The sequence below is a fragment of the Rhinoraja longicauda genome, chromosome 6 (assembly GCF_053455715.1).
Source record: "Rhinoraja longicauda isolate Sanriku21f chromosome 6, sRhiLon1.1, whole genome shotgun sequence".
Taxonomy (NCBI): domain Eukaryota; kingdom Metazoa; phylum Chordata; class Chondrichthyes; order Rajiformes; family Arhynchobatidae; genus Rhinoraja; species Rhinoraja longicauda.
The window spans coordinates 43,512,602-43,527,755 of record NC_135958.1 but is presented as its reverse complement, the minus strand read 5'-3'; the positions used below and the strand labels follow the sequence as shown (position 1 = coordinate 43,527,755).

General features: G+C 49.6%; 2 protein-coding genes across 2 annotated transcripts in view; one reads left to right on the top strand and one right to left on the bottom strand.

The window, feature by feature from the left end:
- Positions 1-724: 724 nt before the first annotated feature.
- chtf8 (CTF8, chromosome transmission fidelity factor 8 homolog (S. cerevisiae)) lies at positions 725-6,407 on the bottom strand. Its single transcript, XM_078400896.1, has 3 exons — positions 6,266-6,407; positions 4,999-5,116; positions 725-2,439 (listed from the first exon to the last, which is right to left on the bottom strand). The coding sequence occupies exons 1-3, from the start codon at positions 6,292-6,294 to the stop codon at positions 2,182-2,184; spliced, it is 405 nt and encodes a 134-aa protein (XP_078257022.1). The 5' UTR covers positions 6,295-6,407; the 3' UTR covers positions 725-2,181.
- utp4 (UTP4 small subunit processome component) overlaps positions 6,397-15,154 on the top strand; it is a 22,904-nt gene continuing 14,146 nt past the window's right edge. The window contains exons 1-8 of the mRNA XM_078400894.1: positions 6,397-6,608; positions 7,532-7,723; positions 8,830-8,914; positions 10,895-10,984; positions 11,599-11,810; positions 12,301-12,472; positions 12,551-12,642; positions 14,099-14,195. Coding sequence (XP_078257020.1) covers positions 6,450-6,608; positions 7,532-7,723; positions 8,830-8,914; positions 10,895-10,984; positions 11,599-11,810; positions 12,301-12,472; positions 12,551-12,642; positions 14,099-14,195 — 1,099 coding nt within the window. The 5' untranslated portion in view covers positions 6,397-6,449. The remainder of the gene's footprint in view (positions 6,609-7,531; positions 7,724-8,829; positions 8,915-10,894; positions 10,985-11,598; positions 11,811-12,300; positions 12,473-12,550; positions 12,643-14,098; positions 14,196-15,154) is intronic.

Sequence of the window (15,154 nt, the reverse complement as noted above, 5' to 3'; positions counted from 1 at the left end):
ACCCAGTGGGTCAGGCTATTTAGCACAGAGTTGGGAGACTGAGACAAAGATGAATTAACCTGATGTGGCTGAATGTATCTAGAGGGTTGCAATGTGCCCAGACGGTAGTGGTGCTCTGTCCTTCTGTCCAGAGATACTCCAGCATTTTGTGTCCATCTTACACCATTTAGAAGGATCTTCGTGAAGATTAAGGATGACCACAAGTATGACTGCATCTTCACCACAGCCACAGTGTATTGATCAACATTGCCGCATGAAACACAAGTGCTATGAGGGTTCTGCCAATTTGTTGATCCTCCTTATCTCCACCCAACCCAGTGCCACTGCCTGACCACCCGAGCCCAGATCATCCCGCACTACACGGCCCCTTTATCTTGGTTTGCTAATTCCTTTTTCATGTTGCCGTGGAGTGCTCAGTTCCTAGCCCAGGCTGCTTCGCCACCAGAGGATCATGCAGACTTCTCTCTCTTCTTGCATTAATACATTGCCTTTAATTTTGTTCTTTTCCCATTTCCCCCATTTGCTGTTTCATCACATCCTATCACTCCCCACCATCCATGTTTGTGTAGGAAGGAACTACAGATGCTGGTTTATACCAAAGATAGGAAGGAACTACAGATGCTGGTTTATACCGAAGATCGACACAAAATACTGGAGTAACTCAGCAGGACAGGCAGCATCTCTGAAGAGAAAGAATGGGTGACGTTTTGGGTCGAGACATCTGACGGTTTCAAAGGTCTTTTATTGTCATGTGTATCAATTAAAGTACAGTGATATGCGAATTACCATACACACATACAAAAAAAAGCAACAAGACACGCAACTACATAAAAGTTAACATAAACATCCACCACAGCGGATTCCCCACATTTCTCACTGCGATGGAAGGCAATAAAGTCCAATCTTCCTCTTTATTCTCCCGCGGTCGGGGCAGTTGTACCAACTGCGGTTGGGGCGGTCGAAGGTCCCGCAGCCGGCGATCGAAGCCCCATGTGTCGGGGCGATCGAAACTCCTGTGGCTTGGAGTTCCCGAAAGTCGGTCTCTAACCAGAGACTGCGGACTCCGTGATGTTAAGTCCGCAAGCACCCACGGTTGGAGCTCCGAGGTCGAACCCTGGCAAAGGGATCGCGAGCTCCGCGATGGTAAGTCCCGCAGGCTCCGCGGTGGAGCTCCCGGCCGGTCTCCAGCAGAGGCCGCCAACTCCTCGATGTTAGGCCGCAGTGTGGACAGAGATACGATACGGGAAAAAAATGGCATCTCCGTCGAGGTGCGAGAGTAGAACGTTTTCCCCGACCCCCCCTCATAAAACAAGCTAAGGAACACTAAACATACATTTAACACATACTTATTTAAACACAAAGGAAGGGAAAGACAGACTGTTGGTGAGGCAGCCATTGCTGGCGACACCCGTCTTGACCCGAAACATCACCCATTCCTTCTGTCCAGAGATGCTGCCTGTCCTGCTGAGTTACTCCAGCATTTTGTGTCTACCTCCACTGTACTGTTTGCGATCTTGCCTTTCCTGCTGCAATATAACCTTCATCCCATCAAACCCACTGCTGACCCAAAGTGTTGAGGTCAGCTTAATCTAGGCTTTTAAATTGCCTACATGGGCCAAACTTCCTTGTTGCGGGCACAACTTCCACCTGAACTGTCCTGCGGCCCACTGCCTCCCTCTACACTGTGGGTGGACAGACTCCCATCCATTCCACAGATGCGGCTCCACCTCCTGGTCGGCTGAAGCTTGTTTCCCCACACCCCTTGCTTTTGTGATGATGAATGCTTAATTTCAGCCAGTAATCAACAAGGATATTTTTTGTAAATGATTCCTCTTGTTGATATCTGTCTGGTTCAACGCCACTACAACTGCTTGTTCACAATGGATACTGTAGGCGAGGAGAGTGATGAAATACACAGTCACTGTAAATTACCAGAAAGCAGCAGCTTGTCATAAAATCTGCTTTACAACACAGTTCAGAACTTAAATCACATTTTCTTTCTCAGACATGAAGTCTCCGTAGAAAAATCTCAAGCACTGCACGAGTTGATCTGATCAGTGTGGCAGGGAGTGCTATTAAATCTGCACCAGTCAGTTACCACACTGCTCAGTTTTCACCTGCAGTTTGAGGAGCTGCGGGTTACGGCTGGCTATCCCCGCTGTACACACGGCTTCACTGCCACTACAGCCTCTTGGGAACATTGGTAATGATGGGCTTTGGACGGGTTTTGAAGATGATCTTCCTCTTGATTAGTGCAGTCACCATGTAGCAGGCAGAGGTGGTCTCTTCATTAACTCCATGGGCAGCACCTTGAGCTTCCACTGGGCTCTCAGCCCCATCTCTCCTGGCACTGTGCTTGACAAGTACCGCAAACGGCTTCTCCAAATGGCTGACTTTGCCGTATAGGATGTGGTGGCCGATGATCAGAATCGGAACTCCCTGGAAGTGGACAAAGTGGGAGGAAAGATGTCTCAATCGTACTGAGCAGCGAGAATGAGCGTGGACAACATGCCCAAGAGCAAGGGTCAAGATGAGTACAAGGCAGCCTCATTCGACAAAGGTGGGACTTAGCCGATACAAGGGGCACAATGTGATGGAGTGCACGCACAACGGAATGTGGTGGCTACAAAGGAGACACACGACTGAAAGGTATGACAGGAGAAAGAGCCATGGCTGAAAATGCTACAACATTGGCCTTACATTTTAAATCAAACAGTTCGTTTAGCCCCTTCATTAGGTGGAGAACCTGACTGACCATTTATATTTATTTTTTCAAAGAGAAAACAAAACCTATTGATGAGGGCAGTGCAGCTGACGTTGTCACATGTACCTCGGTAATGCCTTTGACAAAGTCCCACCAGGGAGACTGGTCCAAAGGTTCAATTCTATAGGATTCAAACAAATTAGATCCAAAACTGACTTGGTAATAGAGGGCGGTGTAATGGTGATGTCCTGTTCAATGCAAGGCTCGGACCACAAGAATCAGTGCCGGGACCCTACCGCTTGTTATGTACATTAATTATTTGGATATGAACAAAAGAACTGTGACTAGTAGGTTTGCAGTTGACACAAAAGTCATGTTCATAAGTTCTAGGAGTGGAATTAGACCGTTTGGCCCTTCAAGTCTACTCCGCCATTCAATCATGGCTGATCTATCTTTCCCTCTCAGCACCATTCCCCTGCCTTCTTCCCATAACCCAACACCCTTACTAATCAAGAATCTGTCAATCTCTGCCTTAAAAATATATATCGACTTGGCCTCCACAGCCTTCTGTGGCAATGACTTCCAAGATTCACCATCCTCTGACTAAAGAAATTCCTCCTCAACTCCTTCCTAAAGGTGCGTCCTTTCTGAGGTTATGGTCTCTGATCTTAGACTCTCCCGCTAGTGGAAACATCCTCTTCGCATTCATTCTATCCAGGCCTTTCACTATTCGGTAAGTTTCAATGAGGTTCCCCCTCATCTTTCTAAACTCCAGCCAGTACAGGCCCAGTGCTTTCAAAGGCTCATCATATGATAACCCAATCATTCCTGGGGTCATTCTCATAAACCTCTTCTGGACCCGCTCCAATGACGGCACATCGTTCCTCAGATATGGGACCCAAAACAGCTCACAATACTCCAAATGCGGTCTGACCTCTGCTTTATAAAGCCTCAGCATTACATCCCTGTTTTTGTAGTGTGGCCCTCTCGAAATAAATGCCAGCATTGCATTTGCCTTCCTTACTACGATTCACCTTGCAAATGAACTTTTTGGGAATCTTGCACCAGCACTCCCAAGTCCCTTTGCACCTCTGATATCTGGATTCTCTCCCCATTTAAAAAATAGTCTACGCCTTTATTCCCACTACCAAAATGCATGACTGCACACTTTGCTGCGCTGTATTCCATCTGCCACTTCTCAGCCCACTCCCCCACCCTGTCCAAGTCCTTTTGCAGAGTCCCTGTTTTCTCCTATTTTATCATGAACATTTTAAGTACTATGTAGCCTCATCCTTTATAATGGGCTCTAAAATCTTACCAACCACTGAAGTGAGGCTAGCCGGCCTATCGTTTCCACTGGGGTGCAGTCCATTTGGTCCATGTGACACATCCACCTTCAGACCTTTCAGCTTCCCAAGCACCATCTCTTTTGTAATAGTCACTCCACTTGTCATTGGTTTTTAGACTATAGGATGATATTGATTAGCTGGTAAGGAGAAATTCCGGGTTGTTGCGGATTGAGTGGAGGGCTGCACGTTCAGGAGGGGAGAGGTTAGAATTAGTCAGGGGAGTGGAGTATTTGAGGCGGTTAATGTCACAACGGCAGTTGGAGATGAAAAGTTCTAGTGAGGGTAGTTGGCCAACCGGGGGGGGTCCAAGAGTAGGGGATCCGTTGGAGACAGAAGGGGTCATCAGTGGGGGGTGAGGACTCCTTCCCATGGAAAAAGGCTCGGAGGCGGAGGCAGAAGTTCCGGGTTGTTGCGGAGTGAGTGGAGGGCTGCACGTTCAGGATTCCGGGTTGTTGCGGAGAACCTGAAGAAGGGTCTCGACCCGAAACGTCACCCATTCCTTCTCTCCTGAGATGCTGCCTGACCGGCTGAGTTACTCCAGCATTTTGTGAATACCTTTGATTAGCTGGTAAGATCAGCAGAGCTATATCAGATGGAATTTAATTCTGATAATGTGCATCGTGATGTACTTTGGAATGATTAATAAAAGTAAGACTTACACACTTAAAGATAGGATCAAGGAAGTACTGAGGCAGTAGATAAGGTTTGCAAGGGGCCAGCCGGGGCTTTGAATATAAGAGCATGGAGATTATGGTACAACTTTATAAATACCGGTTCAGCCACAGGTGGAATACGGTGCACTTTGGTCTCCACACACTGGAGAAGTTGCACAGGTGATTCACCAAGATATTGTCAGGGAGGATTATTTCAAAGAAGAGAAGAGACTGGACAGGCTGTGCTTGTTTTCATAGAGCAGAGGAGGGATGAGGTGGGGAGAGTGTTTACCTCCCGGTTGTAGTGCAGATCTCCCATCAAGCTCCCAGTCAGGCCCCTTTCATGCCGGGCCTCGATCTCTCCCTGCAGCTCCATCAATATCCACTCTGGGCACGATGCACCTCTGGCGCTGGGGGAAGCCACAAGAAGATTAAACTCTCGGACCGCCATGTCAGGTGGGAATGGAAGAGGGAGGAGACGGAGAGAGATTGGCATCCCTCCTCTCACATTCCCCCACTTCCCCCATCATCTTCAAACCCCACTCCCACCTTCTACTACCCCTCCCTCTCCCCCTCCTCCAACCCCAGCCCCCTCCATCACCACCAGATTTTTAACTCTGATAAGTGAGGTGCCACACTTTAGTGTATCAAACTAGGGCAGGACTTACACAGTAAACAGTGGAACCCTGGGGAGCCCAATTGGAGATCTGAGAGTACAGGTGCACGGTTGCCTGATAGCGACCAGTCAGATGGACAGAGTGGTGAAGGTGGCTTCAGCAAGCTTGGGGTTATTGGGATGGGGGTTGAGTACAGGAGTTGGGACATCATAATGCAGCTGTTCAAGTCATTCGCAAGACCACACTAGGAGTACTGTGTGCAGTTCTGGTTGCCCAGCTGTAGTAAGTCGGAAAAGGTGCAGAAGAGATTTACCAACACGTTACCTGGGCCTGAGTTATGAGAGGTTGGATAGGCTGGGACATTTTTCTTTGAAGCTGAGGGGTGACCTTACTGAGGAAGACAAGATCGTAAATAAAGTGCACATTTACAGCCTTACTTTCTGCGTAGAGGATTCTAAACCTAGAGGGCACAGGCGTGAGAGGGGAGAGATTTTAAACAGAGACCTCAGAGTCTTGTTCACTCAGAGGGGATGCCTCTCAGCACAGGAGACCCGGGTTCAATCCCAACCACAGGTAATGTCTGTACGGAGTTTGTACATTCTCCCCGTGACCTGCATGGGTTTTCTCCGAGATATTCGGTTTCCTCCCATACTCCAAAGTACATGTTTGTAGGTTAATTGGCTTAGTGTAAGTGCAAATTGTCCCCAGTGTGTGGGATGGTGTTGATGTGCGGGGATCGCTGGTCGGCGCGGACCCGGTGGGCCGAAGGGCCTGTTTCCGCGCTGTATCCCTAAACCTGTTCACTCAGTCAGAGGATACAACGACTTTTAAAAGACTCCCACCGCCCATCAACTACCCCCTCCCCTTCCCCCCCTAGTCCATCTCCCCCCCCCCCCCCCCCTAGTCCATCCCCATCCCTAGTCCCTCTCTCCCCCCTCTCACCTCGGCAGCGCCACCGGGATTTGAACCATTTTGTTTTAGCGCCGCCGGTGTTTCCCCCGTCCCCCTCGGGGGGGGGGAATCGGGTTCCGGGTGAGGGGTCGGTGGGCGGTTGTCTGTTTCCGGTGGGCGGGCGTCTGGTTCCGGGTGAGCGTGTCCGTTTCCGGGGGAACCGCACCGCGCCGCCATGGGCGAGTTCCGCCTGCACCGGGTGCGTTTCTTCGACCTGGTGCCGTCCGCCATCCGCGGCCTCGCCCAGCACCGCGCCGCCCGCCGCCTCGCACTCGCCCGGGCCGACGGCTCGCTCGAGCTCTTCAACTTCGCCAGCAACTTTGTGCAGGAGAAGGTGAGACGCTGGGGCGCGGACCGCACTGCCCCGACACCGGGACACGGACCTGCTCTCCCCCCCCCCCCCCCCCCCGGACCGCGCTGCCCCGACCCCCGAACCCGCCCGACACCGGGACACGGACCTGCTCTCCCCGGGACCGCGCTGCCCCCCACCCCCTCACCGGGACCCGACCGCGCTGCTCACCCGCCACTTCCATGGACGGCGACGCGCGGCAGCGGGGTGAGGGTGGTCGAGGCCGGGCGTCGGATCCGTGGGCGCCGCTTGAACGTGAAACCAGCCTTAGATACAGGCTGGACTCTCAAACCTTTCCCATCCAAACACTTCTGAAATATTATTAGTCCTAGAGTGAAACGGCGTGGAATCAGGCCCTTCGGCCCAACTTTCCCACGCCGACCAACATGTCTCATCTACACTCGTACCACCTACCTGCGTTTTTGCCCATATCCCTCTAAACCTTTCCTATCCATGTCCCTATCTAGATCCTAACCTTGTCTGTCCATCTTTTCTCATAAGACACCTAATCCTTCTGAACTGCGCTGATGTCCTGGAATGGGACTTAGTGCCTTGAGACTGACCCCTTGTAACCACAGCACTGTCGATCCGTCATTGCTGATCGCTGCTCATCACTGCCTGACCCTGGGATACGGTTGACTAATCAGGGTTACTCACATATGACTATTGGCTGACTGCGGGTTACTTACCCGCTATTGACCATGCATTACTAGCAGCTCGCTGTTGACGAACATTGCGCCACAAACAACTGTTCCCCTGGAGTTGCCCATCTCATTGTTTGTCACTTCTCGCAGCCGATTAACCCTCCACAGATCATTGTTGGTGAAACGGGAAATATCCAGGTGTCACTACGCATCAACTGAAACATCCTCGGAGCGTGGTATTGATAAGTAATTTCATATTTGCAGGTAATTCCTGGAGATAGGAAGAGATTAATTGAAGCAATCAACTGGATTGGTCAGGATCGACTCGTGAGTGTGGGATTGAGTGGAGAGATCATCGAGTATGACCTGCAGAGGCTCTGCCCCAAGTACAGCCTGGATGCTTTCGGTGGTCCCCTTTGGTGCTTGGGCTGCAACTGTGAGGAAACGCACCTGGCGGTTAGTACAGCAGGATCCATGCGCACACTGCGGTGTGGAGCATGTCGGGTAGCTGGAGTGCAGTGGACTCTAGATCCATGGAGACACTGTAGGGTGTGGACATTGTCAGGTAGCTGCAGTGCAGTGGACACCATTATACACCTATAAGATCGCCCCTTAGGCTCTTGCACTCCAATGAATGAAGGAATAATGCCCCATCCTGCTCAACTTCTTGACAGCTTAGATCCTTGAGCCCTGGAAACATCCTCGTAAAGCTTCTCTGCACCATTCACAACATGGTCGCATCTTTCCTACAGCAGGGTGACCAAAACTGAACCCAACACTCCATGTATGGCCTCACCCATGTCTTGTACAACTGTAACAACTGATCAGATCCAGTAATTCTTGTTAACCATCAATACTGTTTACAATACCACCTATTTTAGTATCAGGCTTACTAATAATGCATTGAACAATTTCATCCAAATCATTGATGTAGAATGACAAACAGTAATATAATCCAGTGCCGATTCCTAAGGCACACGCTAGTTACAGGCTTCTTGTCCGATAAACAACCTCAACCGCCAACCCCTGCTTCCTACCATGAAGCCAATTCTCTATCCTGTCGGCTAATTCTCCCTGGATCCCATGCCATCTAACTTTCCAGAACAGCCTCCCTACCTTATCAAAGGCATAGCTGAAGTTCATAGAGACGATGTCTATGGCCGTGGCCACATCAACCTCTTGGTTACTTCTTAAAAAAAAAACAATCAAATTTATGACACTACCCCATGCTTTTCTTCCTTTATCTGACCCCGTTTTGTCACCTTATCACCTTTAGTCCTTGTCACCATCTCCACCCATCTGTTAATGAGCACCACCTCACTGAATCCACCTGTCAGTTGCAAGGCTTTCTCCCACTCCCACCACTTTTCTAGCTTCCTCTCCATTACACTTATCAACCTGAAAAGGTCCTAACCCAAACTGCCACCTGTCCATTCCCTCCGCAGATGCTGCCTGGCCCGCTGAGTTTCCCCAGCAGTTTGATACCCTTACTTCATTATTTCTAGTGTTTCTGGTGCAGATCTGCACACTGGTTGATGGATTTCTGCGTCTGTTACCCACAGGTCGGGTGTGAAGATGGTTCAGTCAAGCTGTTTGAGATCGTTCCTGAAAAGCTTCAGTTTGAGAGAAACTTGGATCGCCAAAAAGGTACGGCACTTTTGAACTAATCACCAGGTTTTGTGTTTGTCGGCATGTCGGCATGCACTCTGAGTCGAGCAGGCGTTGTGGCTGGGGGGGGGGGGGGGGGGGGGTGCAGTCAGGGCAGCGACTCAGTTCAAGAGGATGTTTCAAACATCAATTAAATATTAGACATATTGTAAGTGGATTGGGGTAGGTAGTACAAACTAAATGGCACCCATGAGTGGTGATCAGCCCATGTGTGACACGTGTAACAGTAGCTAGATGTATAGTTCACTTCAGATACAGCATGGAAACAGTCCCTGCGGCCCACCGAGTCCAAGCCAACCATCGATCACCCGTTCACACTAGTTCCATGTTATCCCACTTTCTCATCCATTCCTTACACACTAGGGGGCAATGTACAGAAGCCAATTAGCCTACAAACACCCAGGGATGTGGGAGGAAACCGGAGCACCTGGAGGAAACCCACGCCGTCACAGGGAGAACGTGCAAACTCCACAAGGACAACACCCAAAGTCAGGATAGAACCCGGGTCTCTGCCGCTGTGAGGCAATTGTTCTACAAGCTGCTACACTGTACTGGCCAATAATAAGAACATGAAAACATAGTGTGTTTACCAGTGTTGATCTTAAATGTTATCTGTCCATGTGACAGTAGAAATGCTTTTAAATGTTGCGTTGCACCCACCTCACCACATTTGACAGCTGGTTCCACATATGCACCAGCTTCTGGGTGAAGAAATGGCCCCTTGGGTCTCCCCTCTCACATTCAACCTATGGCCTCTAGTTTTGGACTGGGAAAAAGAGTATGACCATTCACATTTTCTGCCTCTCGTGATGCTGCATACCTCTATAAGGTCACTCCTCAGCCTCCAATGCTCCAGGGAAAATAGTCCCAGCCTCTCCTTATGACTCAAACTCTTGAGTCCTGGTAATATCCGGGTGAATCTTTTCTGCACTCTTTCTAGCTTAATGACATCCTCCCTGTAGCAGACATATCAGAACTACACAGCACAAGTCTTGTACCATTGTGACGTGACGGTCCAACTTCTGTGTGTGCAATGAAGGTAAGCATCACCACCATGTCAAACTGTGCCGCTACTTCCAGGGGCCTGTGGACTCTACGACACCCTCTCCGGGCCTGATCCACGTACCTTGGTTTGACTTACCGAAATGCAACACCTTGTCAAGAGTTAAATTCCATCTGGCATTCCTTGGCCCACTTCCCTAGATGATGCGGGTCATTTTGTAAGCTAATAGGAAAGGTTTAATGGGATATATGACCAAATACAGATAAATGGGAAGAGCTCAGATGGAACATCTTGGTCAGCATGGATGACAATAGACATCCAGTGCAGGATGACCCAATGTGGTCATTGTAGTGGAGTAAGTGTTGAGTGGTGCCAGGGTCAAGGACTGCTCAATGTAGCCAGTGAAGAGCAGGCAGAGTCAGGCCCATGCGAATGCCCATTAGAAACATAGATAATAGGTGCAGGAGGAGGCCATTCGGCCCTTCGAGCCATTCATTGTGATCATGGCTGATCATCCACAGTCAGTAACCTGTGCCTGCCTTCTCCCCATACCCCTTGATTCTGCTAGCCCAAAGAATATCTAACTCTCTTTTAAATTCATCCAGTGAATTAGCCTTCTGTGGCAGAGAATTCCACAAATTCACAACTGGGTGAAAAAGGTTTTTCTCATCTCAGTTTTAAATGGCCTCCCCTTTATTCTTAGACTGTGGCCCCTGGTTCTGGACTCGCCCAACATTGGGAACATTTTTCCTGCATCTAGCTTGTCCAGTCCTTTTATAATTTTATATGTTTCTATAAGATCCCCTCTCATCCTTCTACTCCACCTCTGATATATTGAAAGAGGGGGGAATTGCCAGAGAAACTGTTGATGGTAGTGGAATTAACCAGAGAGCTTGTTGAAGGAGCGGAGTAGGTGATAAATCGGCTGTGTGTGATGGGCTGCTCTTCTGTTGCAGGTCGTGTGCTGTCCTTAGCCTGGCACAAATCAGGCACAATGATTGTGACTGGATCACTGGACACGATTCGTGTTTTGGATGTGAAGTCTGGTAAGTTGCTGTGTTACTGGGATGGTATCTGATGGCCTGAGCAGATGTTCTTTGAGGGAGCGTGTGTATGTCGCATGTTTGTTTTGTGTGAATAGATGCTGGTGAGAGCCCCCTGTGACTTGTTTAACATGGTGGATCTCGTGAAGGGAGAAGCCCCCCTACAGCTCGGCAGTCTGCAGCGATACCCACTCTGTGGCCCGGGCGGCAGAGCAAATGAACAGTGAACGTAGACATAAAATGCTGGAGTAACTCAGCGGGTCAGGCAGCATCTCGGGAGAGAAGGCCGAGACCCGAAACGTCACCCATTCCTTCTCTCCCGAGATGCTGCCTGACCCGCTGAGTTACTCCAGCATTTTGTGTCTACCTTCGATTTTAACCAGCATCTGCAGTTTTTTCCTACAAATGAATAGTGAACATTTCTCTGTCCGATTATTCAAATCCTGAGAATTAATGAATCTTAAAACAACTCAGTTCCTCAGAGCAAAAATAAGAGACATTTTTAGACCTTTAAATTCAGTCAGTTATTTGACTGAATGCTTCTTCTGTGTATCCGAGTGTAAGTCAGTTCTATTGGTCACGTGTAGCTGACTGTTCGCGTAATTTCCACACGTTAGGTCACTGTAAGCGCCATATTCGAGTGGATCGCGGCGATATAACATTTCGCAATAGAAAGTGCGTGATATGGGCCGTCAGCTTCCTCAGTGACTTCAGCGTCGTGAGTGCAGACTCCGCAGGGAAAATGCAGTTCTGGGATTGGAAAACGGGAACTCTGCTCAAAACTCATCCCGTCACCAAGTGTGACGTGCTGTCATTGAACGTGAATGAGGTGAGTGGAGCAGCTCTCTGGTCACGGGCAGCAACAATTCACCTACTAAGTGCACACTGTGTGAGCACATGCGTACACACACAGCTCTGTACACACCCGCATACACCTCTGTACACACACCTCTGACCACATGCACGCACACCTCTGTACACACACCTCTGTACATGCACGCACACCTCTCTGTACACACACCTCTGTACTCACCCATGCACCTCTGTACACGCACGCACACCCGTACACACGCGCGCACCTCTACACACACACACACCTCGGTACACATGCACACAAACCTCTGTACACATGCAGACACACCTCTGTACACACGCCTCTGAACGCACCCGCACACCTCTCTGTACACACGCGCACACAAACACACAGCCCTCCCCATTACTTACTTTGTTCATGGACTGCGTGGGGTCGCAGCCCAGACCAGAGTTGCACTTGGGACTGTGACAGACCGTCTCACTGCCTGGCGTTTTGTTCTCTGTAGTGTGAGGACAGCATTGCTGTTGGCACAGCCGAGGGGTCGGTGGTGCAGTTCCAGCGGGTTGCAGTGCAATCAGACGTTGCTGGCGCTCAGTGGGTTCGTACGAAGACCTTTAAGCATCACACTCACGACGTGAGGGCTGTTGTTCACGCCATGTCTGCTCTCGTCTCAGGCGGTGAGTGCACTAAACCTCTCTCTGCGCGGTGGGTTAGCAAGCGAACGTTCCCTAAAGTGCTCTCTTTTCCCGGATAAGGTGTGGATTCCCAGCTCGTCATTCGCCCGCTGATGGATCAAGTGGAAACCAAGTCGTATGAAACCGCGCTCCGCAAGATCCTCTTCCCACACGTGAGTGGTCACTGCAGTGGTGGTCACTGCTTTTGCACACTGAACTCCAAGCGGACTGTTCATTCAGATTGTGATCTGCAGGGCTTGTGAGCAAAGACGATGGTGGCTTTCACCCCGTATCTGGAAAGCTGGGGCAAGGAGCTAGGTTTAATGGGCTTGTAGTGTGCCCTGGGGGTCGTGGGTTTCTGTAACAAGCTACCAGAGGAGGTGGTTGAGGCAGGTACAACATTTAAAAAACAATTGAACAGGAAAATTGAAACGTTTAGAGGGATGTGGGGTAGGTTCTACTCTGGGGCTGTAGAGAGCATCCTGTCCGGCAACATTACAGTCTGGTTTGGGAACAGCTCTGCCCAGGACAGGATGGCCCTGCAGAGAGTAGTGCGTTCGGCAGAACGCACCATGGGAACTACACTCGTCCCCCTGCAGGACCTATATATCAGGAGGTGCAGACCCCTGCCACCCCAGTAACGGACTGTTCCAGATGCTACGATCAGGCAAACGCCTCCGCTGTCACGCTGTGAAAACGGAGAGGATGAGACGGAGTTTCTTCCCACAGGCCATCAGGACTGTCAACTTTTATAACTCCAGAGACTACATTTTTGTCTACACTATAGTAACTTATTAACTTTATTTATATGCTGTAACTGTAATTCTTTTTTGTGCACAATCCGCAGGCATTGGCACTTTCATTTCACTACACATCGTGTATGTGACAAATAAACTTGACTAGACTTGTGTGGGCAAATGAGATGAGCTTTGTTGGGGCATCTGAGGCTAGTTTAGTTTAGAGATACAGCGCGGAAACAGGCCCTTTCAGCCCACCGGGTCTGCGCTGACCAGCGATCCCCACACATTAACACTATCCTATACCCACTAGGGACAATTTTTACATTCACCAAGCCAATTAACCTACAAACCTGTACATCTTTGGCGTGTGGGAGGAAAGCGAAGATCTTGGAGAAAACCCGTACAGCTCACAGGGAGAACGTACAAACTGTACAGACAGCACCCGTAGTCAGTTGACATGGCTGGTAGGGCCAAAGGACCTATTTCTATGCTGCATGACTCTGACTGAGTGAGAATTTTATTAATTTTTGAGTGGCGATTTGTAAACTCTGTCAGGAAGCGTGTCTGTTGCCCAAGTGCTGTAACTCGGGGGTTGCCTGTGGAGTCGACTAAAGTTGTAATAACGTGTCAGGAGTCAATGCCGGAGAAGAACGCGACACTGATCTTCGAGGAGAGGGAGGAGTGTGGCAAGGAAGCAGGAAGATTGGAGCTGCTTCCGTCCTGTTCCTGGCACCCTGTGAGATTAGGCTGCATTGGTTCTAACGTGAAAAGCTGTGGCAAGGTTTGTGTTGAGAGGTTCTTGATCTGCAGTCATAATATGAGCATCGCGTGGGGAAGAGGAGGAGACAAAAGAATGTTGAATAACTGTAAAATCTCTGCTTCCTCACAGCGGAGCCTGGTCAGCTGCAGCCGGTCGGAAAACCTGCTCCTGTTTCACTTCCCAGAGCAGCTGCAGTTATGGTGCTTGGGCAGCTCACAAACTGCAGGTAAGCAATCTGGGGGGGGGGGGGGGCAGCGTCTTGTGAGTGGGGACCATCATGGTCATTAACAAGTACAGACGAGGGACTGGAAAAGCAACGTGTGGTGCGACAAGGCCAATAGACCAAACATTTACTCCAGGGTGCTGGAGACACCGACCAACCAAGATGTCTCATCTAAGCTGGTCTCATTTGCGTGTGTTTGACCTAAATTCCTCTAAACCTTTCTAATCCATCTACCTGTCCAAAAATGTTGTTATTGTTGTTCGTCCTTCGGGTTCGAAGATGATCATGACTTCACTTTCAATCTTATTATTTCGACCTCTGATTGGGATCGCCGCCAGCCGCGTATGCTGGCCGAGGTTGAAGTCATGACTTGCGCGTGACTTGGATTTGAGTGAGGGGGAGTTGCGCAGATCGTTACCCTCACTTTCTCGTCCCGGCCTATCGGGCTCCAGCAGCAAGACATAGTCGAGACAAAATGTTGTTACTGTACCTACCTCAACAAGTTTCTCTGGCAGCACATTGTGGAAAAGATTACTCCAGAGATTCCTATTGAATCTTTCCCCTGTCACCTTAAACTTGTGATTTTTAGTTCTTCCTGCCCTACATGATTTTATATGCTCCATACGTCATCCCTCAGCATCCTGTGCTCCCGAGAAATAAACGTAGCCTGCCCTACCTCTCTCTTTAGCTCAGGCCCTCAAGTCCTGGCAATGTCCTCATAAATCTTCTTTGCACTTTTCCCGGCTTAATAGCATCTTTCCTGCAGCAGGGTGACCAAAACTGAACACAATCCTCCAAATGCAGCCAAATTCCAACATCTTATACCACTGCCACATCACTTCGCAACTTCTACATTCAGTCTCCTGGCTGATGAAGCCCATTGTTTTCTACCTGCAGCGCCACTTTTAGGAAGTAGTGCAGCGAAGGTTTAGATGTAAAGTATGCAAATAAACCACCTTGGG